General features: G+C 43.9%; 2 protein-coding genes across 4 annotated transcripts in view; both read right to left on the bottom strand.

The window, feature by feature from the left end:
- Positions 1-1,023, bottom strand: part of LOC119228102 (nucleotidyltransferase MB21D2) — a 4,754-nt gene extending 3,731 nt beyond the window's left edge. Inside the window, exon 1 of one of the 2 annotated variants that reach the window (XM_037487469.2) lies at positions 657-1,023. In XM_037487469.2, coding sequence (XP_037343366.1) covers positions 657-906 — 250 coding nt within the window. In that variant the 5' untranslated portion in view covers positions 907-1,023. Of the gene's footprint in view, positions 1-68; positions 607-656 lie in introns of those variants that run through there. The other variant, XM_037487554.2, reaches the window with a different exon arrangement.
- A 669-nt stretch (positions 1,024-1,692) lies between these two features.
- On the bottom strand, positions 1,693-24,078 carry exoc3l2b (exocyst complex component 3-like 2b). Of its 2 annotated transcripts, none has more exons than XM_062560941.1 (15): positions 23,843-24,078; positions 16,132-16,593; positions 15,324-15,550; positions 7,735-8,012; positions 7,173-7,421; positions 6,973-7,091; positions 5,815-5,929; positions 5,497-5,607; positions 5,269-5,369; positions 5,079-5,195; positions 4,750-4,885; positions 4,095-4,217; positions 3,688-3,843; positions 3,140-3,261; positions 1,693-2,760 (listed from the first exon to the last, which is right to left on the bottom strand). In XM_062560941.1, the coding sequence occupies exons 2-15, from the start codon at positions 16,584-16,586 to the stop codon at positions 2,442-2,444; spliced, it is 2,628 nt and encodes an 875-aa protein (XP_062416925.1). In that variant the 5' UTR covers positions 16,587-16,593; positions 23,843-24,078; the 3' UTR covers positions 1,693-2,441. The 2 variants fall into 2 exon arrangements, with proteins under 2 accessions (XP_062416925.1, XP_037342676.2); XM_037486779.2 differs by lacking the exon at positions 23,843-24,078 and adding an exon at positions 20,050-20,227.
- Between the last annotated feature and the right edge of the window lie 1,360 nt (positions 24,079-25,438).

The following is a 25,438-nucleotide window of genomic DNA, read 5'->3' as shown; positions in this document are numbered from 1 at the left end:
AAGAGGCCAGTTAGAGAACAGTGACCCAACAAAAGAGACCAAGCTTCACCGTCTGATGGCACGCTCACCTGAGTTAGCCAATCAGATGGATAGAGAGGCGGGCTTTACTTCTTCACCACTTCCTGTTTTGATGTTTATGATGACGATGAACTATATCATTTTCTGCTCCTCACTCAAAAGTGAACTTGATTCTTTTCTTCCCACGTTATTTACATTTGATCCCAACCAGGCATAGACAGGAAGTGATGTCAGCGGTTTAATCAAAGCATCTGTGACGTCACTGCGTCTCGAAAGGGTTTGTTTGATAGTGTCGAAAAAACTGAATAGAAACGTAAGATGATTCTGATCAGACGTATGATGCTAATTTCAGGACCAGATATAAAAAAATAATTAAAAATTGTATTATTAACGGAGAAAAATACGGCAAACAATATCCATATTAAGTAGACCTCCAAGAATAAACTCCTCTTAATGAATACATGTTGTCTTTTTTTGCTGATTCGACGTGATGTTTACGTAAAGGAGGCAGACCCTGAACGCACCACCTCTGTCTCCGTGCAGGTGTCTGCAGGTGAGAGCCGCGGACACGAGCCGCGCGTCCCGGTATTGGACACCGGTAACACCGGTAACGACCCCCCTCGCCCCCCAGCCCTCACCCAGCATGGAGAAGATGAAGTCCTTGGCCGTGTGGATCTCCAGAGCCCGCTGGTCGTCGTACTCCCGCTGGTCGTGCTTGCTGAACTCCTGGATGAGCCGGTTCACGTCCTCCATGCGGGCCGCGGACCTGAAGTCCAGTTCGGGCCCGACGCCGCCGTGCGCGAGGAGCCTCGCGGCCGCCATGGTGGGGCTGTTACCGGAGCCGTTACCGGGGCTGCCCGCTCGGCTGGAGAGAGCAGGGGCCGCCATCTTTCCTCCGGAGGTCTCCCTCACTCAGGCGGGTCCAGCGCAGCCGGAGAGAGAGCCACGCCCCCCGCGCCGCGTCACCGGAAGCTACCGGCGCGCCCCCGAGAGAACAATATACACCTTACAGTTAGTAAATACTATATACTAATATATATATATATGGCCGTCATGTTCTCATTTCAACTTAGAGTTTGGTATTTAATCAAATGTTATTATGTTTGATTATGTTTGTTTTAAATATTATTAAAATTGTAACAGTAAAGAAATGAAAGTAGTGTTTTAGTATTTGTACATGACAAAAACATATTTCTATATTACTCCCTGTTACCACTTGAAGAAGAGTTGATAACTTCAATAGAAAATAAATACATTATTGATTTCTAGAAAAGTCTGAATGAATTTGAAAGTGATTTGAAAGACATATCATTTTAAGACTCCTACTTAGGGTTTTAAATACTTGGGTATTTATGCTTTCCACCTTGTCTGTGTGAATATTCACCTCCCTTTTGTGGTCTTCACATTTGAAATGAATCCATTTGGGTGCTTCAGCGTGTTGGGGGGGCCAAGGCCATGCAAAGGAGACCCCCTCTTGGTCCGATGACGTCACCAAACACATGAACATCCAAACTGTTTTCATTAGTACTAATTCATTACAGGAATCATTTAAAACGTTTTTAACACGCGTTTGGGTGTTGTTAGACAAGCATTAACGTGTAGACGACCAATCAAAGTGGAATTTCAATAACATGTCCCCTTTAGAAGTAGTTAGGGTTAGGTATAACGATGTTATAATCACACATATAACAGACGAGCAGTCGGTGATCTGATCGGTTTTATTAAAGTCAATTAAGTTGATTCAATAGAAACATTCATTTCAAACATCCACATGTAGAGAATAAAACACTTGATCGTCTTCACATCATCTTACATCTTCAGAGTGTGAATGCTGTCTTCCGGTGGCCACATGTAACTATAGCCTCTTATTTTGAAGGAGTTGACAGGAAGTGTTGGGTCTGTTTTTCATCATCAGAAGTTTTATAACAGAAGTTTAATTCTCCCATAAACGTCTAACGGTCTTTTTGCGAATGATGTCGGAGCGTTCCTGAAGGCCACATTGATATAAAAGTATTTTACCACCAAACAGAAGTAATATTTATCCCACATATATATAAAACACCTCATCAAACCACAGAGCCTGAAGTATAATCACAGCCTTAAATACTCCGTCTCTCAGATCATCGTAGTACCTTTGATTAATACTTTTTAATGTATTTCATTATGTGCAACAAAAAAAGCTGTAAAAGCCTCTTTTCCTGAACGTCTCTCCTCGTGTGCTGGTGCTGGTTCAGACGAGTCGACGCCTGGTTTTGGTCTTTCTCGGCTTCCTCTCATCGATTCTCCAAGGAGCTCAAAGTCTGCAAAGTCCTTCAGGACTCAAATCACATGAAATGTTTGATTCCGCAATAATGAATTTTCATCTAAACACACAGAAATAAGTACGGAAGCCCAGAAGCGACAGTGAAAGACCCGACAGCTGCTCAGAGGACGTCCTCGGCGCCCCCCCGCACCGGCGCCCGGGCTTTCCTCGGCCTCGGCCTGAAGGTGGAGAAGCAGGAGGAGGCGGTGAGGGCGACGCGGCTCAGGCCCAGGTTCAGGCAGTGGACCTCGGAGGTGACCGGCACCTCGGAGAAGAGGGCGCGGTCCCGGGTCAGCCGGGACAGGGCGGCAGAACCCGGACCGGAACCGGAGCCGGGACCATCGATGCTCTCGATGTCTTTGACCACGTTGAGGATCTCCTGGCGCTCCGACTGCCGGGTTGTCCCCCGGATGTTCAAAAGGGCCGACACATGCTTCTTCCTAAGAGGAGGGACGCTTACATGAAGTTCTGATCGACAGGTTATTGATCCAAAGGTTTTAATCTTTTACATTGTGTACACATGACATCCATTGTAGTGTGTCCACCCTGATGAAGGGATCCTCCTCTGTGTCTCACTAAGGTTTCTTCCCTTTGTTCCCCATGGAAGGTGTGTACAGACCGTAAAGCCCTCTGAGGCTAATTTGGGTTTTACAAAATGAAATGAATTGAACAATAACAAGGGAACCAGCACACACAAAGAGGCTGTGATGTACCCATAATTATATTTATATCTATATTTGATATCTTTAGCTTAGTTTTTAGTTTCCAACACACACAAAGAAGAATTATAAGTAGAAGTGAAGAAGAAGAAGGTTGTACCTGACATCAGGAAACTCTCGGACCAGAACTCCAACCTCCATCTGGATCGAGGGGACGTCCTCCAGCTGGATGATCTCTGAGATGTGAGACAGAGCGCCGTCCAACCAGCTGGAGGGAGACTCCTGAGAGACAGGACATGTGAAAGAGTCTGAGTCTCTGCCACCACAACTACAACTACAGCTACAACCACATCTACAACTACAACCACAACTACAACTACAACCACAACTACAACCACAACTACAACCACATCCACAACTACAACCACATCTACAACTACAACCACAACTACAACTACAACCACAACTACAACCACAACTACAACCACATCCACAACTACAACCACATCTACAACTACAACCACAACTACAACTACAACCACAACTACAACCACAACTACAACCACAACGTCAACTACAACCACTGCTTCATGTTTAGTTTATTATAAAACTGTAACCTTTGTGTAACTTTCACTGGGTCCACAAGTCTTAAAGTGTCCTCTGGAGGGCGAGAGAGAGCCTTTGCATGTCAGAACATTTAACGCTCACCAGGTCTTTGAAAAGGACTTTAATCTGTCTGCCTTCGTCTCTCAGCCGGCCGGCCATCCTCTTCCTCATCTTCAAGGAGGTGCAGATGATTCTTCCTCTCATGACGGAGCGGAGATACTCCATCACCACACGTTGGTGGACTTGTGCCACCAGCAGCTGAGAGACACACGTGAGGGATGTTTGCAAATATACAAATTCTTTTCCCAATTTAGTGGAGACTCCTTATCATTACTACCATTATTATTATAACTTGAATATATTAATAGTAAAACCATTATTATTATTATTTGATTATAGATTAAATTCATTATTATAATCAATATAATTATTATTTATACAATTATTGAAGCAGCTGAATTTTCATCATAAAATCTTATACACCGCATACAAGTACACAGTAGCAGTACCTGGTACGGAGGACTGTCCATCCTGTGATACTTCTTGAAGTATTCTTTGATCAGAGATTCAATCTGATCGTAGGGCTCCGTGTTGCTTAACCACTTTCTCTTCACCAGGCGCTCGAAAGAAGGCTGAGACACACAGAGATCATCTTTAAACAACATTCATACTTATAATGAAATGAAAATATAGCATTCACAAGTTATATATCCTGTTTTCTTTAAATATTAGTACATTGTGTGTGTACCCTGATGTGTAGAGGTGTGTGTGTGTGTGTGTACCCTGACGTGTAGAGGTGTGTGTGTGTGTGTGTACCCTGACGTGTAGAGGTGTGTGTGTGTGTGTGTACCCTGACGTGTAGAGGTGTGTGTGTGTGTGTGTGTACCCTGACGTGTAGAGGTGTGTGTGTGTGTGTGTGTACCCTGACGTGTAGAGGTGTGTGTGTGTGTGTACCCTGACGTGTAGAGGTGTGTGTGTGTGTGTGTGTACCCTGACGTGTAGAGGTGTGTGTGTGTGTGTGTACCCTGACGTGTAGAGGTGTGTGTGTGTGTGTGTACCCTGACGTGTAGAGGTGTGTGTGTGTGTGTGTGTACCCTGACGTGTAGAGGTGTGTGTGTGTGTGTGTACCCTGACGTGTAGAGGTGTGTGTGTGTGTGTGTGTACCCTGACGTGCAGGTAGAGTCGTTCACTCAGCACTTTTACTCCATGATGAACGATGTGATCCAAAGATCGGTTTCCTCTCTGAAGAGAATCTTCAGCAACAGACGAATCACACTGAGCACAGCGCTGCAAAAAACCCCTACACACACACACACACACACACACACACACACACACACACACACACACACAGTTAAAAACACAGGGGGACTAATGACATGTAGTACTTGATTACAGCTCAGTGGATAATTTAGGAACAATAAAGAAACAACTGTCCTCTGAACGTAAAGCATTTACAGTAATTAGATTTAATCATTGCGTTGTTGTGCTACCTGAAGGGGGGGCAGCAATTGACCAGCGCAATGGTCCTGGAAACGTATCCGTCCTCGTTGTCTCCCAGCATGCCGCTCTGCATCCCCTCATGAAACATCTCCACTTTACGCTGGAAACTGGGAAAAAAACAGAAACTAGCGTCAGAATCCCGAGGAAACCTCAAAAGAAAAGGAGGAGTCAGCAGTTCACCTGAAGAGGAAGTCGGCCAGTCCGTTGAGGCTGCACTGAGCCACTCGCGAGCCCAAACTCGGGTTGATGGAGGCCGAACGCTCGAGATCCACCTGAAGCCTCTGAGACCAAACACAATCAATCACTTCGATTAATCAATTCATTCATTCAGTTTGTTGTGGTTCACAGCAGAATCTACTGACTACACAAATGATTATTATGTATATATACTGTGTAAGTGTGTAGTACCTGTATCACTGTCGTGGCCAGAGTGATCTGGTACTCCTCGATGTGCAGCGTCTCCATCCAGCGTTTCTCCTCCTCGTCCAGTAGTTGGCTCAGCTCCGTGGTGACTTTAGCCTAAACAGGGAGGGGCCGAGGGCCAAAACAAACGCACCTCCGCTTTAAAGAGGTGCAGGAATCCTCAATGGAGAAAAGAGTCAATTTCGACTCAACTTTTTGGGGCAAAACGAAGACGTCTTCATGTGATTGAAATACATTTCACAAATATCTTTGTGGCCTGAAGAGTTAAAGATGACGTATTGCTACTTTAGGTAATCGTCTCACCCTGACTGAGTTGAGACAGTCCAGCTCCAGTCGGTCCACTGTCTCTGAGGGAAGCAATGGACTCAGCTGGGATCTGCTGAAGGGACTCGTGATGCACACGGTCCCCAGGACGTCCCTAAACAACACACACACACACAAACACGGATAACGTTCTGCAGAAGAACTTTTTTAACACAGGAACCAGAGGTTAATTCCCACATTTGGGCTATACAAAATAAAATGAAATGAATTGAAATGAATGGATGGAGTTTGTCTCAGAGAAAAAGCTTCAATCACATAAATTAGTTTTAGGCGCAAACCCACGATGTCATTTAAACAGTATGGATCTTATAAACAAGACAACAAACGTTTGTTGTTGTTATTTAATTTTAAATAGTTTTAGAGAATAGTATTTAAATAGTGGGACAAATTGATAATAAGTTCTAGGAAAACATTGCTTTCTACTTTCTAATAGTTTCATTGCGTTTCTGATAATGACTTAAACTTGCATTCTCTGTAGTGACCAGCAGGGGGCGACTCCTCTGCTCCCATAGACGTCTATGAGGAAATGACTCTACTTCTGTGTAGTGACCAGCAGGGGGCGACTCCTTTGCTCCCATAGACGTCTATGAGGAAATGACTCTACTTCTGTGTAGTGACCAGCAGGGGGCGACTCCTCTGCTCCCATAGACGTCTATGAGGAAATGACTACTTCTGTGTAGTGACCAGCAGGGGGCGACTCCTCTGCTCCCATAGACGTCTATGAGGAAATGACTCTGCTTCTCTCTTGATTCATTCATTGTAAACATGAGTTTATGGTCTTCTTCAATACAGCATGATGTTTATTTAGTGAATGATGGTCGGACCTTAAAGCAGGGGATGCTTTAGGGCGGGGCCTAACGCTGATTGACAGTTCTCTAATTGACCGTAAAGCAAGTTTCTGCCAGAGACATTATTTTCCTGCAATAAAAAAAACTTTTTATGTTCATGAAATCTCGACTCATCTGACCTCTTGTTATTTTTATATCTTTATATGACCCATCATGTATATAGGCCTCTGGTAACTTCTGTCATGACTAATAAAACCTGTAGCTTATGTTGGTGCCATAATGAATGCATGAAGCAGACTTATTGAGCTTCATGTCGTGGTGTACAGACGCAGACCCCTGATCAGTGTACCTGGCGTAGATGTTGTGCAGCCAGTCCAGCAGTGAGTAGATATCAGTGATCTTAAGGGTGTTTTCGGTGATGGCCTCTAGTCGCCTAGCAACTGCCTGGTGGTAGCTCTGCATGTACACCTGGGAGGGGAGAGGGGGGTGGTCAAAGGTCAGCGTCGAGAGGACATTGTTTCTCCCCCCCACCCCAAGGCCCGGCCTTACCTGGAAGGGCTCGTACTCGTCGGGGTAGATGGAGACCACATTCCTCTTAGCGGCGCCCAGGTCCTCCACCACCCGGACCCGGAGGCGGTCCAAGTAGCCCACCAGCTCCCCGGCGGTGAACTCGGCCCTCTGGGGCAGGGAGCCGTTGGCCGCCTCCTCCACCGCCTCCCTCCAGCGCTGCCTCAGGCGGCGCGGCCTGGGGCCCCCGGGGGCCCGATCCTTGTCCACCTGCTCCTCCTGCTGCAGCACCTGGAGGGAGAGGACAGGTGAGCTTAGAACCTTGAAACCATCTGAAGTATGTATGCACGAGTATGTTTCCTTTCAACAATCACAAAATGCTCTTTCCAACAGTCCTTGAACACATCAGGAAAAAACCTGCAGTCACATGACCATAAACCAGAGAAACTCGGACTGTGGATGTGTTTCAGTGCTTCCCAGTCTAGTTTAGTCTCTACTCTCTAACCTTTCATTGTTCCGTTCCCATAGAAACAAAGGTAACTGCTTTCACCTGACTTACACTAAATATCTCTAGTTCTGTTGCCGTGGTAACGGCCGTCCTCACCTGCACCACCAGGCCCAAGTTCGGTCCGGCGGTCGGGAGGCGCAAGGACTCCCTGACGACGGCCCAGAGCTCCTTCTGCAGCTCCTCGTACAGCAGCTCCACGTCTTTGGCCTTCCGCCGCCCGCCGTCCTTCATTCCCACCGCGCCGCCGTCCTCCGGCGTTGGCGAGGTGGCGCGCTCGGCCGCCAAGGACTCGCTGCACTCCTCCTCCAGCTCCAGGATGTGAGTGTCGGCCAACAGGAGGTCTCGCTTCTTCACCAGCTGGAGGATTTCCAGGACTGGAGGCAGGACGGAGACACAAGAGAACCGTGGTTTACCTCGTGAAGAACCAACTTAAAGGAGGGTTTCTCAAACTGTGGGGCGCAACCCTCTAGTGGATCGGAATGGAATCACACGTGAGGCGCATGAGGAAATTCAGAATTATGATTCAGATATGTATGAGATGGCTCATACATATCTGCACTAATTTGTAGCACTTAAACTGTACTTATAATGACTCTTATCTATAACAACTTATAAATCTACTTATTTGATGAAATTGCACTTTATTGTTTCTTGTTCTTCTGAGTTGCTCATGGTTGAAATGCACTTATTGTATGTGGCTTTGGATAAAAGCCTCAGCTAAATGACATGTGATGTGGTTTTACTGAGGTTTGTCTGAGCTCTTCAGCGTTCTGTTTCCTTTGTTAGCTTGTTGCTTTGATGAGAAATGTTACATTTTCTCAACTAATTTGCATATCATATTTTATAACTTGTTGCCTTATTGCTGCAGATTGTAGCCAAGACTTGTGTTTGAGTGTTTGGGACGGTGAGAAGCTTTCATTTATTATTATGAGGAGACAAGATTCCTTTTGGAAGTTGGATTTTGCTCCGTTTGTTGACCTTCAGGGTTTTAAGTGAGTTTCCGTTTCACGCTGCCCCTTAAAGTGGGAGATTAAAATGAAAACTGTAGATTACTGATTTGAGGGTCAGAATCTGGAGGCGGGTGCGTTTGATTTGAAGGTCAGGGCAGTCCTGACCAGAGAGCTGGACAAGAGGTTTGATTATATTCCAGAGGTTTAAAATAAAAGCACAATTTGTGTGATGTCATCCGGGAGGAGGAGGGTGACAACACAGATTAAGATCTATTAAAACTGGCTTTACATCATCTGCTTGGAGGAGCCATGATCACATGATGTCACAGGAAGCGTGTACTTACAGCAACAGAATACCTTTACTCTCTGGTAGTTATTTGACTGTAAAAAGTTATTTAACAGTGTTAACAATGAACCATGAATAAAGTTTTCATCGAGTCAAACCACAAACAAATGTCCTACAACACACAGGAAATGTGACTGAGTTATTCATCACATCATAATACAGCAGGAGGCAGATAGTACACACTGCCAGCGCAGGAAGTGCACAAACACACACACACACACACAAACACATACACACACACACAAATACACATTAGGACAGAAGTGGTCTCGGAGCATCCCTGGGGCTACTCTTTCAAAGTAAAAGCCCACACACGTGTGTTACAGGTCGAGATGTGAAGCCTCCAGATGTGGGACGTTCCTCCAGCACACACACACACACACACACACACACACACACACACACACACACACACACACACTAAAGCCCAGAGGAAGATCTCCTCTATAAACACAACAATGTGAGCGGAACCTCTCTGCATTTTAGTCCTTGAAGTTCCTGGTTTGGTTCCTAAGGGTCTCAGAGGTTGGAGCTCAGAGGTCGGAGGTCAAGGTATGCAGACGTGTTCTACTGTAAAATATTCCGCCGGAGGAGCAGGAAAACATATCATGTCCCCGGTTGTCAATGAATTCACTGCCACTATCCATCTCCGGATGAGGACACAAGTTGGGACACTCTGCTGACACACACACACAGACACACACACACACACACGCACACACACACACACACACACACACACACACAGGGTGTGTCCACTGAAAAGTGACATGTCGGCACTTTAAGCCCCTTTCAATCAGACACTGGAGCTTGTAAAACGCAGCTACAACCAAGACACACATGCACGAGTAGCACATGTACACACACACCATGTGACACACAGAAACACAGCTCTTATTGTTCCTCCAGAGGAAATCTCTTCCAGCTGGATGGATGAAGCCCCGCCCACTTCCACCCTCTTCCCCTTTGCATCATGTAACCCCGTAGCTCACATGTTGGGACTTGGTCTCTTCTTGCTCTGGGTTTGGTCTCCAGCTCCTCTTGTTGGTTGTTGGTTGATGGTTGTTGGTTGAGTCTTGTTGGTTGTTGGTTGATGGTTGTTGGTTGATTCTTGTTGGTCGTTGGTTGATTCTTGTTGGTTGATTCTTGTTGGTTGAGTCTTGTTGGTTGTTGGTTAATTCTTGTTGGTTGATTTTTGTTGGTCTTTGGTGGATTCTTGTTGGTTGATTCTTGTTGGTTGTTGGTTGATTTTTGTTGGTTGATTGATTCTTGTTGGTCGTTGGTTGATGGTTGTTGGTTGTTTCTTGTTGGTTGATGGTTGTTGGTTGATTCTGGTTGGTTGATGGTTGTTGGTTGTTTCTTGTTGGTTGATTCTTGTTGGTTAATTCTTGTTGGTTAATTCTTGTTGGTCTTTGGTGGATTCTTGTTGGTTGATTCTTGTTGGTTGATGGTTGTTGGTTGTTGGTTGATGGTTGTTGGTTGTTGGTTGACTCTTGTTGTTTGATGGTTGTTGGTTGATTCTTGTTGGTTTTTGTTTGATGGTTGTTGGTTGAGTCTGGTTGGTTGTTGGTTGATTCTTGTTGGTTGTTGGTTAATGGTTGTTGGTTGAGTCTTGTTGGTTGTTGGTTGATTCTTGTTGGTTTTTGGTTGATGGTTGTTGGTTGATTGTTGTTGGTTGAGCCTGGTTGGTTGTTGGTTGATTCTTGTTGGTTGAGTCTGGTTGGTTGTTGGTTGATTCTTGTTGGTTGATTCTTGTTGGTTGTTGGTTAATGGTTGTTGGTTGTTGGTTAATGGTTGTTGGTTGAGTCTTGTTGGTTGTTGGTTGATGGTTGTTGGTTGATTCTTGTTGGTCGTTGGTTGATTCTTGTTGGTTGATTCTTGTTGGTTGAGTCTTGTTGGTTGTTGGTTAATTCTCGTTGGTTGATTTTTGTTGGTCTTTGGTGGATTCTTGTTGGTTGATTCTTGTTGGTTGTTGGTTGATTTTTGTTGGTTGATTGATTCTTGTTGGTCGTTGGTTGATGGTTGTTGGTTGTTTCTTGTTGGTTGATGGTTGTTGGTTGATTCTGGTTGGTTGATGGTTGTTGGTTGTTTCTTGTTGGTTGATTCTTGTTGGTTGATGGTTGTTGGTTGATGGTTGTTGGTTGTTGGTTGACTCTTGTTGTTTGATGGTTGTTGGTTGATTCTTGTTGGTTTTTGTTTGATGGTTGTTGGTTGAGTCTTGTTGGTTGATTGTTGTTGGTTGAGTCTGGTTGGTTGTTGGTTGATTCTTGTTGGTTGTTGGTTAATGGTTGTTGGTTTAGTCTTGTTGGTTGTTGGTTGATTCTTGTTGGTTTTTGGTTGATGGTTGTTGGTTGATTGTTGTTGGTTGAGCCTGGTTGGTTGTTGGTTGATTCTTGTTGGTTGAGTCTGGTTGGTTGTTGGTTGATTCTTGTTGGTTGTTGGTTAATGGTTGTTGGTTGAGTCTTGTTGGTTGTTGGTTAATGGTTGTTGGTTGAGTCTTGTTGGTTGTTGGTTAATGGTTGTTGGTTGATTCTTGTTGGTTGTTGGTTGATTCTTGTTGGTTTTTGGTTGATGGTTGTTGGTTGATTGTTGTTGGTTGAGCCTGGTTGGTTGTTGGTTGATTCTTGTTGGTTGAGTCTGGTTGGTTGTTGGTTGATTCTTGTTGGTTGATTCTTGTTGGTTGATTCTTGTTGGTTGTTGGTTAATGGTTGTTGGTTGAGTCTTGTTGGTTGTTGGTTAATGGTTGTTGGTTGAGTCTTGTTGGTTGTTGGTTAATGGTTGTTGGTTGAGTCTTGTTGGTTGTTGGTTGATTCTTGGTTGATGGTTGTTGGTTGATTGTTGTTGGTTGAGCCTGGTTGGTTGTTGGTTGATTCTTGTTGGTTGAGTCTGGTTGGTTGTTGGTTGATTCTTGTTGGTTGTTGGTTAATGGTTGTTGGTTGAGTCTTGTTGGTTGTTGGTTAATGGTTGTTGGTTGAGTCTTGTTGGTTGTTGGTTAATGGTTGTTGGTTGAGTCTTGTTGGTTGTTGGTTAATGGTTGTTGGTTGAGTCTTGTTGGTTTTTGGTTGGTGATGAACTCTGTGACCAGATGAAGCTGCTGAGTCAGACTTGCTCAGATTGACCCTGAGGACAGACAGCTTCTGAAGGAGCATCTGTGTGCAGTTTAGAATTTATGTAAGAGGGAAACCTGCAGAGGTACCTTAAAAGTACTTACTCAACAAGTGTGTGTGTGTGTGTATGTGTGTGTGTGTGTAAATGGTAATCTGAGTGCAGCTTTCACATTTTTCTGCTCTCCGGTCGTCTGTGGGTTCATTCAGAAGTTCCTCCTCCATAGACTCACCACAGCACTGTCATTATATACGTTCATATGGAAGGGTTTTATTGTTGCTTCTTTATTTTAAAACCGTTCTTTGTGCTTTGTGAGCTCTGTTTAAAGGTGCTATGTAAACTAAGTCATGACGATGAAGAACTTTCGTCAGAAAAAACAACGTTCATCGGACCCGGAAACAGAACACAGTGAAACCAAAAGATATTTAACTTACAGTTAAACTAAACCGAATATATTTGTGAACAGTTTCAGAAGACAGATGTGTTCCTCCAGAAGACTCATTATGAATATGCCAATGATTATCTCCTTCTATTAATCAAACGTCTTCCATGAAACAGCTTTGAGCCAAAGGAGAAGTTTATTTCTAAGGATCCTTCAAAAGGGACTTCCTGTTTCACGTTTCACCTTCCTACTGAAACCTGCAGCAACCCGCCAGAAGAAACCCACCGATGCGTATCCGTGGTAACGTGATGAGGGATTAATGAAACACAGGGAGTCTGTCATCACGCCGTCCTTCCCTCTGAACTGGAAGTTATCCCAAGGTCGAAGCCAGTTCAGTCGAGAACGCCTTCTGAATAATAACTCGCTGTTCTTTAAAGAACACGCTCATCTATTCACTGAAAAGAAGATGATGTGTCTGATCCTCTTCAGCTTGAATGTGTAATACTGTATTTTAACAAAAGACTCACCTCTGTCACTTCAAAATGTGACCACCAGAACCCAACCAACAGGTCTGTGTGTACGGATGTGTACAGATGTGTGGTGTCACAGACACACAGTCCAGAAGGAGAGAACACAAGTTGCTCCAGACAAATATTCCATTTCATACTCCTCTTCTTCAGCGTGAGGGTCCAAATCTGTGAGTTGTTTGAGACACACACAAACTAATAGACGCACACTTCTCCTGGAGTTGAATGAGCGGCTGTTGACCCACACGAAGCCTCGTGTTCAAGTCACCGCTCACGACAGAAACAACGTCGGCCTTTAATATCTGAACAACATGGTCGAGAGCTGAAAGAAAGCTCAAAGTGGAACACGATGTCCAGCTTACTGCGATGGAATAAACAGGTAATATGAGGACGCAGCAATGCTGGTTGTTTAGATAGTTGTGTTGTAGATGTTTGATGCTATGCTACATTCCTTCAGTGCAGAGGGCCTCAGGTCTCGCTTCAGTGGAGGAACCAGAAAGCTTGAAAACAAGCCGAGATGGTTGAGTTCCATGTTACTTCATACATGCGGTTCAGACCTGCAGTCAGTGATCCACCGCTTACTTTACCAGCTGTTCTTGTGAACACAATAAATAAGATGTGAAGGAGGTTCTGAACTTGAGTAAATTCATTACTTTTTACAACCAAATAATTCATATTAAATATCACAATATGTAACAAGTAAGAATCCTGAGAAGGAGCCCTATCATGACTCTTTATAGACCAGCTTACTTTTAAAGTACATCTGATGGGAAATGTTTAATGAGCCAAAGATACGAGTGAGAAGAACCCAAAGAAAAGCGTGTGTGTGTGTGTGTGTGTGTGTGTGTGTGTGTGTGTGTGTGTGTGTGTGTGTGTGTGTGTGTGTGTGTGTGTGTGTGTGTGTGTGTGTGTGTGTGTGTGTGTGTGTGTGTGTGTGTGTGTAAACGGTACACAGCGGGGATGCAGGTGAAAACATGTGACTTCTTTAGTCCTGTTTAGAAGTGACACAAAGACACAGAATGTGCTGATACCGACGTTCTGCTGCGTCTGAAAACAAGTTCTCATCTGAACAGAAGCTCTCTGAACTCACCTGTTTGAACTTTAAATAACAGAGAACATGACACATTATCCAGTGGTCACCTTGCTAGTTCTCTGTATTTAAAGGACAGATTACCTTTTAAATATCATAAATCTGAACATTGTTAAGTTGTTTTTACATGTTTATTTCATTCATGTTAATACTTTATAATGTAACATATAACCATTAAGGCTGGGACATCATCAAAGTGTGTGATGACATGATGAAGTATCATCATGAGCCTTTAATGACAAATGTTACTCTGAAAAGTTTAACTTTAAAATAATTGATCATTTAAGGAAGGAGGTGCAAGACATTACGGCAATATTATGACGACAACATGATATAAAAGGAACATTACATAAAGGTCTTATGAAGATACTATGAACATATAACAAAATGAAAAAGGTATGAAAGTATTATGAAGATACTACAAGATAATTATAAAGATATTACAGAGATAATATAGTTATTACGAAGATATTCTGATCATTTATTCAAACATAAGCTGCAATGAGCTGATCAGCCCTCACTTCTCGCTTCCATTTTTTACAAAGTACTTCCAGTAATCTGTGTTTTTTCTACATAGTGTTTATTCGTTTCACTGTGTTGCTTCTAGCCATGTGTTTGTCACACTGCATTGTGTCTCTGTGCTGTTTGTGTCACTTGTGTGGACTGTGCCTCTCAGGTCATCCTTGTAAATGACAATTGGTTCTCAATGGATTGTTCCTGGTTAAATAAAGATCAAATTAATAAATAAATATTGTATTGTATTATGGAGATATTATTATATTATGATAATATGCACAGCTCATTCATTAATTGGTGAGTTTCAGCACCTCAGTGTGTAACGAGTAAGTAAGGGTGTGTAGAAGCTGGGATCAAACACACTTCAATCATTACAAAATAGCAGAGTAAACAGGGGGCGACGAACAATGGATGCCCTCAGAAAGTTTCCAGGTACCAGGACTGACCCACACACACGCACACACACACACACACACACACACACTCACACACACACGCACACACACATATACACACACTCACACACACACACTCACACACGCACACACACACACACTCACAGTGGTATTTTCATCACCATAAACACTTATTTCTTAAGTGTAATGATTTACGTCAGGAGGACAAAAGGAAGGTGAGTCCCCACAATGTGGGTGTGTTAAAAATGTAAGTCCCAGCTAAGTCAGGTAAACAGTTAAACACACACACACACAAAGTTCTTGTGGGAACTAATGGAGGATTACAAGCTCTCTCTCTCTGTGACTCCTCCTACCTGACAGCGGTTCCCTGGGCTTCATTTCCTCCACCTCCTCCTCCTCCCGCTCCTCGGGGGCCGGGTGGTCGGTGGGGGACTCTCTCTTGGTCTTGCCGAGGCCGACCATCTTCATGAAGGTTAGGCGGCGGCTGGCCGAGTCACACTCGCTCTCCGAGCAGCTCGGCTCGCCGTTGGCCATCGAGTCCTTACGCGAGCTCAGCGTGTCACGGTATTTACCGGCAAATCTGGGAGGAAGAGGAAGAGGAAGAAGTGAGTAACCAGACCTTCAGCAGGCACCGTTCAACGTAACCCTCTGGTTTCAACAGACCGTCCTCGTCAGTCTTTGGCTCAACTCTCATGTGACATCATCACACCTCAGATTCACCCGTTCACTTTAACCAATTCAATCCCTAATTACCTCATTTCCTCTTTAACGTTACACAGTGAACTAACCCTAACTTGAACATACCATGATCATGCATCCCTACAGACCAACCCTTGAGGGACTGCTTCGCCTTACAGGGAGAAGGTCCTGGGTTGGTTTTATTGGTGAAATCGCAGGTATGTGAGATGGTCCAGAACCCCGTCTCTTAGCTCTATTTTATCTGCTCATATTAATCCAGATGTTAGTGCAGCATGTTGATCATAACAGATCTTGAGGTGTCCATATTATACTCCTTCTACTGTACCCATAATACCCTTCTTAACCTCCACACACTCCTTTCAGCTAGCTCCACTTTCTGTAAAGGTTAGAAGGTGGATGTCTTCTGACCACCTTTCCCAAGGACACCCTCACCCATCCTGTCCCCCACCCTTTGATCTTTACCTCAGTAGACTTCCCTCGGAGCTCCTCCTGCCCCTCTTCTTCTTGTCTGCGGGCGACGGCGTTCCTTGCAGCGAGCCCTGGGGCGAGGGCGACTCGCCCCCTTTGCTCTTCCCCCCCGACAGCCTCAGGTTCCTCCCCAGCTTGCCGAGGGTCTTCAGCGGCGACTTGAACCTGAAGGAGCCCTTTGCTGAGCCCCGGCCGCCCTTCTTCCCCTCGTTGGCCTCGTTCTCGTCCTCCTCGTCCTCGAAGGGGTTGCGGTCGCGCGGTGCGTCGCCGTCCAGGAGCGAGCCGGCGGGCGACCAGTGGTCGCCGTGGTCGCCGCCCTCGTGGTCGCGGTGGAAGGGGTTGCGGTGGGAGGGCGTTATGTTCAGGCTCATCCTGCGCAGGATCCAGGCGTTTTCTAGGGTCGGACTGCCGCCTCTCAGGCGCTCCGGGAGGTTTTTGAAGACGGGCATGATGGGGCTGGGGGAGGGAGGGGGGCAAGAATTATTACTTCATATATATCTATAGATTTATTTATGATGTATAATTCATTTTAGAATGAATGATTACTTGAAAATAAAAAATAAACAATAAGTAGAAATTACTCACAGAACTGATGAATAGTAAATAATGATAGTAGTTTTATTGTGTATCCTCCCACAGTTCTCTCCTTTAAGTATTGTATGTATTTACTGTGTGGTTTTACACTGAAGCAGTACAACAGGTAAGCAGTACAAGTACAACAACGTAGAGTTGATTCTCAGTACGCCTGATAAGCCTCTGTGACAGCGAGAGTGATAAACTTTATATCTTTATGACTTTATGAATTTATAACTTCGTGGCTTTATGGCGGATAAATGCTCCGCCGTGACGCACGGTAACCACGGCAACGCATCCGCCGGTTTGTGTATGTTCGTCTTCTTGTTGTTTAAATACCATTTTTTAGCGCTTCTCAGGTCGCTCCGTTTTAATTGGATGAACCTTTGGCACCGCCCCCAAATACCAACATGAGTCATTCAACTCAAAACGATTATCATCAAACAGACGGACGAAGTATTCAGGGTCGAGCTATGTGTGTTTTGTACTCTCATGCAGTACTACTACTACTACTACTACTACTACTTCAACTTGAGTACGGACCAATCACAACCCCCCTTTGATTCACACCTTAAACCTGATGGCATTAAAAGGCCTTGAACTCATCATCTTCAGTAAAAACTGACCCTGAACTACTGTTTAAAATAAAGTGACTTTACGATGAAAGAGAAACAGAATTAAAAAAAAGCTCCTTTCTGATTGGCTGCCGGCTGTCAGCACTTTACTATTATTCCTTATAATTATTCCTGGAACCCATTTCAAAGAGGATTAAAGGCTCCTGAAACAACAATCTGCAGCAGGAGCCCCGACCCACCATAAAGCCGCCGATGTCACTCGTTACCGTGGCGACCAACGTGGTGACGCCATTAAGTCATCAAACATTAACTGCTGTAATGACTCATGAACAATTGTAAATGATTCAAGAGGAAGGATTTCATACGACATTCACAAAAGAATGATCACAATAATAACATCAATAACCCAACTATTATAATAGTGTGTGTGTGTGTGTGTGTGTGTGTGTGTGTGGAGCGGATGTTGTTCATGTTGGTGTCGCTTTAGTCTCACCAGCTTACGAGGAACTGCCACCAGAAATAGACACAAGGACACACACACACTGAGGAAGCCACACACACACACACACACACACACACACACACACACTGAGGAAGCCACACACACACACACACACACACACACACACACACACACACACACACACACACACACACACACACACACACTGAGGAAGCCACACACACACACAGGAGCGAGGGTGAAGGTGTGGGTCAAAAAACACCAACAGGGTCTCTGCTGTCACCAACTAGAACCAGGATCAGAACCAGGATCAAGACCAGGACCAGGTTCAGGATTGGGTTCCGGTTCAGAACCAAGACCAGGACTAGGATCAAGATCAGGTTCGGAAGCAGGACCAAGATCAGAATCAGGACCAGAACCAGGATCAGGATGGGCGTCAACCTTGAGAAACTGCTTCTTCTTCTTCTTCTTCTTCATCATCTTCCTCATCCTCTTCCATTTCTTTCTCTTCCTCTTCTTCTTCTCCCTCCTCCTCTTTTTTTTCATTTTCTTCATCCTCTACTTCCTCCCGATTCTCTTCTTCTTCTTCTTCTTCTTCTTGGTCTTCGAGTCCAACCGGACTTGAGTTTAAAGAAGGGGAAGTGACCTCAAGTGTCCGTCCGTACCCAAACCCTCAAGCGCTGTGCCAAGGTCACGAGGTCGCGACCTTTAAGGCGTCGCTGCACGCGAACAGGAAGCTTGGAAGGAGGAACAGATATCCAATGAGAGGGAGGCCTGTTTCATGACTAATGGCTGCAGAGATAATCAGCTGATGAGGAAACGCAGAGAACAGTCTAAATAAAAACTGCAATCAACTTCCTGTCTAAACGTCATCTTTCATTCCAAACACTCCATGAACAGAAGAACTTTAGTGGCTCCAAAGAAACATTTTCTTTAATAAAAAAGGGATGTTTTTTGTTTTTAGGTCCAGACTTTCCTCCGATGGGACAAAGAAAGGTCAAACAAAGAAACTCTTTGCTCTATGATCATTTTGTGTAGATCAAGTTTCAATGTTTGTTCACTTTTTAATGCTCCCATTCATATATTCAGTTGATGATTCCAATATTATTCTCCACTTGGACTAACATGTTTTGATTCTAGTTTATTAAATAATAATCAAATACACAATAAATCACAAAGGAGGAACCAGAACTCCCAGGTTCTGGTCCAGCAGTGGGACGGGAGACCCAGTGCCGCTTGTCTCCGTATGAACACATGAATACAGTATAAAAACACTGAAGTTATCGAATCACATCAGGAGATGCGTTCAGGTACAGCACCGGAACGTAGGTCAAAATAAGTGAGTCTCTGAGGACACAACGAGTTCCTCACGAACCATTGAGAGACGTTTGTTAATATTTATCCGTTAAAGAGGTCAAAGGTCGACAGAGACATGGTCTGATGGCTGCTCACATGCTGCCTCAGCAGGCTGCACATTCCTCAGAGAATGTGTCAGTGAACGCACCGCATTCAGAAAACACTGCCTCAGTGTACAAATACACTGTGAGTACAAATACACAGTTAGTGTGTACAAATACACTGTCGGTGTGTACAGATACACTGTTAGTGTGTAAAAATACACTATATGTGTGTACAAATACACTGTGAGTACAAATACACTGTTAGTGTGTACAAATACACTGTCGGTGTGTACAAATATACTGTTGGTGTGTACAAATACACTGTTAGTGTGTACAAATACACTATATGTGTGTACAAATACACTCTCTGTGTGTACAAATACATTCTCTGTGTGTACAAATACACTGTCGGTGTGTACAAATACACTGTTAGTGTGTACAAATACACTATATGTGTGTACAAATACACTCTCTGTGTGTACAAATACATTCTCTGTGTGTACAAATACATGCACAATTCCTCTATGGACAGAAACAGTCTTGAGGACAAAAAACACTCTTTGACGATATATGTGATAGAAAATCCTAAATAATTGTCCTAGACAATCACAATGAAGACATCTATAAGACAATAAGAGACAAACACTAAGAAGACATCTATAAGACAATAAGAGACAAACACTAAAAAGACATCCCGAGACTTTCCGTGCTTCATTTAATTAATTACTTTAACATAAAAACGTCCTAATTGAAGTCAAATCTTCACCTTTATCAATTAATTACAAATAGTTGATATATTTCTGTATATTTTGGACATTTGAACTTTTCACCTTGAGATTCACAAAACCGACTTTTTTCCACTAGTGTCTCGCACTTCGCGTTTTGATGAAGCCGTACTCACGGTGAGGAGCCATAGCGCAGCACCCCGCGGGGGAATCGCTCATCCTCTGCGGGCCGAAGGGTCACAAGAGGCGGACACGACGGAGCGGAAGGTCCCGGAGAAGCGAAGCGCAGCACCGACCGGTTCTTAAGCGTCACGTCTAACCGACTCTGCTCCTCTGGGACCCGCAGCCGCGGCACACTAACGGGGGGGGGGGGGCATGCTGCGTTCAGGTGAGCTCGGATATCTGACAACCCAAAAGCCAGCGACGTGGTTTGATGAAGGCGGGTTTATGATCAATGGGAGTTTTAATTTGTATTCAATGAAAACCTGTTGAATGTAAAACTTTATTGATGCCAAAGCAGGTTGACGCTGGAGAAGAAGCTTCTCTCAGGATGTATTTGACCAACGAACATCAATCACCACCATTGATCATCTTCATTGATCGCCTCTATTGATTCTGGATCCCTTTCACGTGTACTTTTACTTCACACCGCCCTTTACAAAGCACACAGGCCCATGAAGTACCGTCTTGATTGTGACTCACTTCCTCGTGGCATCTTGAACTTTGGCCGTCTTGCTCCTCTCTCTGCTGCAAGGCATTGTGGGTAGGAAGAGCCTCGGCAGCATTCCCACTGCCGAACATCCCGGTACTTTGTATTTGATGGACTACGAATAGGGACGGGCTGATTAATACTTCAGTACTTTGTGTTTCACGTACTGAGGGTCTGGTGGTTACTATCTACTGAGTCATCACTGCTTCAATAATTGCAAAGTTAAGAAGCTTCTCTCACAGTGAAAGTACTGGAGAGGGTTGGAGGTCCCGCCCTCGGACAGGAAGCCGCTGCTGCTGTTGTTGTTATTGTGCTGTCACGTCTCTTCCACCAATCAGCAACATCCGTCCTGCTGATGACAAACCACTCGTGTCCCTGTACTCCACCACTGCTGCTTTATACACATCTGAGACGTAAAAGTTTATCAAATCGATTCCATGATTCAAATCAATAAAATGATCAGTTCTTGTAGATATGCAAACAAAATGATCTCAGTCTTTCATGCATGTTGCTCTGCAGAGCAGTGACATGCCGTGAGGTTCAAGGCACGACAGATAAATATATGAATGAAAAAAGTAGCATGAATTCACCATTCAACTGGCTTTTTGCACAGTGACTACTGGTTATGTTTCATATCCCGTATCGTGAATCCTTTTATAACAGATGAAATGCAGCGTTCTGATGGGATGTACTGAATAGAATAGAATATGTAATGTTACATTGACCTGAGCTCCACATCAGTGCAGTGATTAAAACCACAGTCAGACCGTTGGGTTCGGTTCAGATTTTAGCCTAAAAACAGTGTCGCAAATGAGCAGCTTCTGGAAATGCGACTTTAAGCCAAAGAGGACAATTCAGTGAACGAATGAGACGCATTCATGTCGATCTCCTTCATGTCGATCTCCTTCATGTCGATCTCCTTCATGTCGATCTCCTTCATGTCGATCTCATTCATGTCGATCTCCTTCATGTCGATCTCCTTCATGTCGATCTCCTTCATGTCGATCTCATTCATGTCGATCTCCTTCATGTCGATCTCCTTCATGTCGATCTCCTTCATGTCGATCTCCTTCATGTCGATCTCATTCATGTCGATCTCCTTCATGTCGATCTCCTTCATGTCGATCTCCTTGCTAATCATCAACCAACTCCTGGTGCTACGCTAACACAATGCTGTTTGTTTGTTGCTTAGCAACAGACACATGGGCGACTTCCTGTAAACTGGTGTAATGCGATACACAACGTTGTTCCTCACTAATAGTGTCACAGCCGTATTACAGAAGCAATGAGGTTTGCCAACACCTTTGAAGGCGATGGTGGTGCCTTCAAAGACTGTTGGAGTAACGTGATGCGCGATACGGTTGACGGTTCAAATCCCGGCTGCCCCATGTGACATGTTGAATTGTCCCTGAGCAAGACACCTGACCCCCAATTGCTCCCCAGGCAGAATGTAACACGTGGGTTATGGATAAAAGTGTTAAATGACATGTAATGTAAAAGAGTAGATTATTGACCAACAGCCTTTATACATTATTGCTTGAATCTTCTTTTATATTTTTTAATTATGATTAAAAATAGGACTGGTCTTTCTATCGTGTACAGCAGTGTATGTCTCACCTTTACTAAATGAACGTTGAGTCTTTGGTGTAAAAGTCCTCTTTGTCTCAGGAGACGTTGGTGCTTGTCCTTTCACACTGTAAGTGTCTTAAAGGACTGACGAGGTGCACTTGACGTTCGCTACGTGACTGTTTTAGTAGTTGTTTTGTAGTTTGTTGTTACTTGTTGTTCTGAGTTTGTTTCTCTACGGTTGAAATGCACTAATTGTAAGTCACATGGTTTTAATGTAATGATGACACTGTGTACCAGAGTATTTCTACTTCTTTACACTTTGTGTGTGTGTGTGTGTGTGTGTGTGTGTACAGTCCTGTAGCTAAGAGTCATCTGCTGGTAGACACACACACACACACACACACACACACACACACACACACACAACCATTTACTGACTGGTTCCTTTTGTTTTCATTCACAGAAATGTAATCCCATGGCCGCCAGTCTGTCCTCCCGTCCCTCCCGTCCCTCCCGTCCCTCACAGAGGACACATGGAGGTCGTTACTTCCCGCTCTGACCCCAGATCAGATGACCTGGTCCTTATTGATCTCAGTTCGGTCTGATTGGTTTCTTTGTGTCACGATCCCTTCTTCAGATGACTGAGACGGATAAATCAGAGACAGCTCACTGTTCAGAAGACATGTCCTCTGAAGCTTATTGACCCTTAAACCAAAGACCAACAACGACAAGACACAAACTACCAATTAAAAGCTCTGAGTGTGGAGGCTATTCCTAATAGTTACATGTCACATGATTAATCAAATGGCATTCTGATCTGTAAACACACACCATAGAGGACAGTAGAGACAGTAAAGGAACAATCTGTAAGTCATCGTCCTAATTACCCAGCATGCACTGGGCTTCCTCCGCTCCCTTTGAGAGGCTCTTTAATGGAGCAGGACGACACGCTGCTGCTTTAAAAGTACGGTGACGCGTCTTTTTTCTTTCTGTTGTTTCAGATCAGTTTCATTACTAAGGGGGCAGTTTAGCTTAGCTTAGCTTAGCTTAGCTTAGCTTAGCTTAGCCTAACAATAGACTAAGTCAATCTAGTTTGTTCTTCGGTTTTCAAAAACACACATGAACATGCTGAGCACCAGGATCCCTTTGAATGAATGTGAATATAAATTCTGATTCATGAAAGTGGAACCAAAGTCCTCACTTTGACCCAAAAAGACTTGTCTCACAGACGTGAGACTGTCTGTCTTCTGTTTACACGATGCTGTCCTGTCTCCTTCCCCTGACTTTAACCATCGCAACTAAATGAACCGAATTATAACCCAAACTTTAAAAGCAAGTATCAAAAAGTCCCCACTCTGAGGGAACTATGAGCGCAAACACACACACACACACTCACTCACTCACACACACACAGACACACACACACACACACACATTCTTATATCACATTCTAGGTAAATTACGTACATTTATTCAGAAGAGATTTATCTTGAACTTAAACTTCCAACCTACTAATGTGACGTTAAGGGCACCGGCACCTTTATTTCATGTATGATAAATAAACATTATTTTATTTTAACTTATTAGTTTCTTATTTTCTTCGTATAACTTAAAGATAAACGATGAATGAATGAAAATAATAAAATGCCTCTATCAGACACCAAAATACAGATTAAACATGTAGCTCTTACCTTTCAGAACTTCTGTTAAAGAAAGAAATAATCCAGGAAATTTCCTCAAGACTGAGACATCTTCACCACAGTGTGTGTGTGTGTGTGTGTGTGTGTGTGCTTCAGGGAGCCGGTTCCCCTTAGTTTGAGCTGCGCAGTAAGTAGGTCCAGTTCTCCTCAGGTCAGCTCCACTGAGGTTCTACTGGTCGGGTTCTGCTGGGTTCTCCCTCTGGTTTCTATCTGACGGCTCCGAGTTCTGCGCCTTGTTTCCTGTTGGTTTTATTTTCTTGCTGCAACAGGAAATGGTCATCTTTTCCTCCACCCGCCCTCCCGGCCCAAGACCCCCCAACACACACCCACCAGCCCCAGTGGGGGTTCTGGTTCTACAGCAGCGGCGCCTCCTGGTGGTGATTAAAGGAGGAGCTGAAGAAGAAAGAATCCTTTATTGATTCCTTTGGGAGCAGGTAGCCTCTCTACTCCATGCACCATGGTTTACTGTTATTATCCATGATGTCACTGTGTTAAATATGCATCCATGATGTCACCGTGTTAAATATGCATCCATGATGTCACTGTGTTAAATATGTATCCATGATGTCACCGTGTTAAATATGTATCCATGATGTCACCGTGTTAAATATGCATCCATGATGTCACTGTGTTAAATATGCATCCATGATGTCACCGTGTTAAATATGCATCCATGATGTCACTGTGTTAAATATGCATCCATGATGTCACCGTGTTAAATATGCATCCATGATGTCACCGTGTTAAATATGCATCCATGATGTCACCGTGTTAAATAAGCATCCATGATGTCACTGTGTTAAATATGCATCCATGATGTCACTGTGTTAAATAAGCATCCATGATGTCACTGTGTTAAATATGTATCCATGATGTCACTGTGTTAAATATGCATCCATGATGTCACTGTGTTAAATATGTATCCATGATGTCACCGTGTTAAATATGCATCCATGATGTCACCGTGTTAAATATGCATCCATGATGTCACTGTGTTAAATATGCATCCATGATGTCACCGTGTTAAATATGCATCCATGATGTCAATGTGTTAAATATGCATCCATGATGTCACCGTGTTAAATATGCATCCATGATGTCACTGTGTTAAATATGCATCCATGATGTCACTGTGTTAAATATGCATCCATGATGTCACTGTGTTAAATATGTATCCATGATGTCACTGTGTTAAATATGCATCCATGATGTCACTGTGTTAAATATGCATCCATGATGTCACTGTGTTAAATATGCATCCATGATGTCACTGTGTTAAATATGCATCCATGATGTCACTGTGTTAAATATGCATCCATGATGTCACTGTGTTAAATATGTATCCATGATGTCACTGTGTTAAATATGCATCCATGATGTCACCGTGTTAAATATGCATCCATGATGTCACCGTGTTAAATATGCATCCATGATGTCACTGTGTTAAATATGCATCCATGATGTCACTGTGTTAAATATGCATCCATGATGTCACCGTGTTAAATATGCATCCATGATGTCACCGTGTTAAATAAGCATCCATGATGTCACTGTGTTAAATATGCATCCATGATGTCACTGTGTTAA

Source organism: Pungitius pungitius, chromosome 3, assembly GCF_949316345.1.
Source record: "Pungitius pungitius chromosome 3, fPunPun2.1, whole genome shotgun sequence".
NCBI classification, from domain to species: Eukaryota; Metazoa; Chordata; class Actinopteri; order Perciformes; family Gasterosteidae; genus Pungitius; species Pungitius pungitius.
This window is presented reverse-complemented; position numbering and strand designations above follow the sequence as displayed.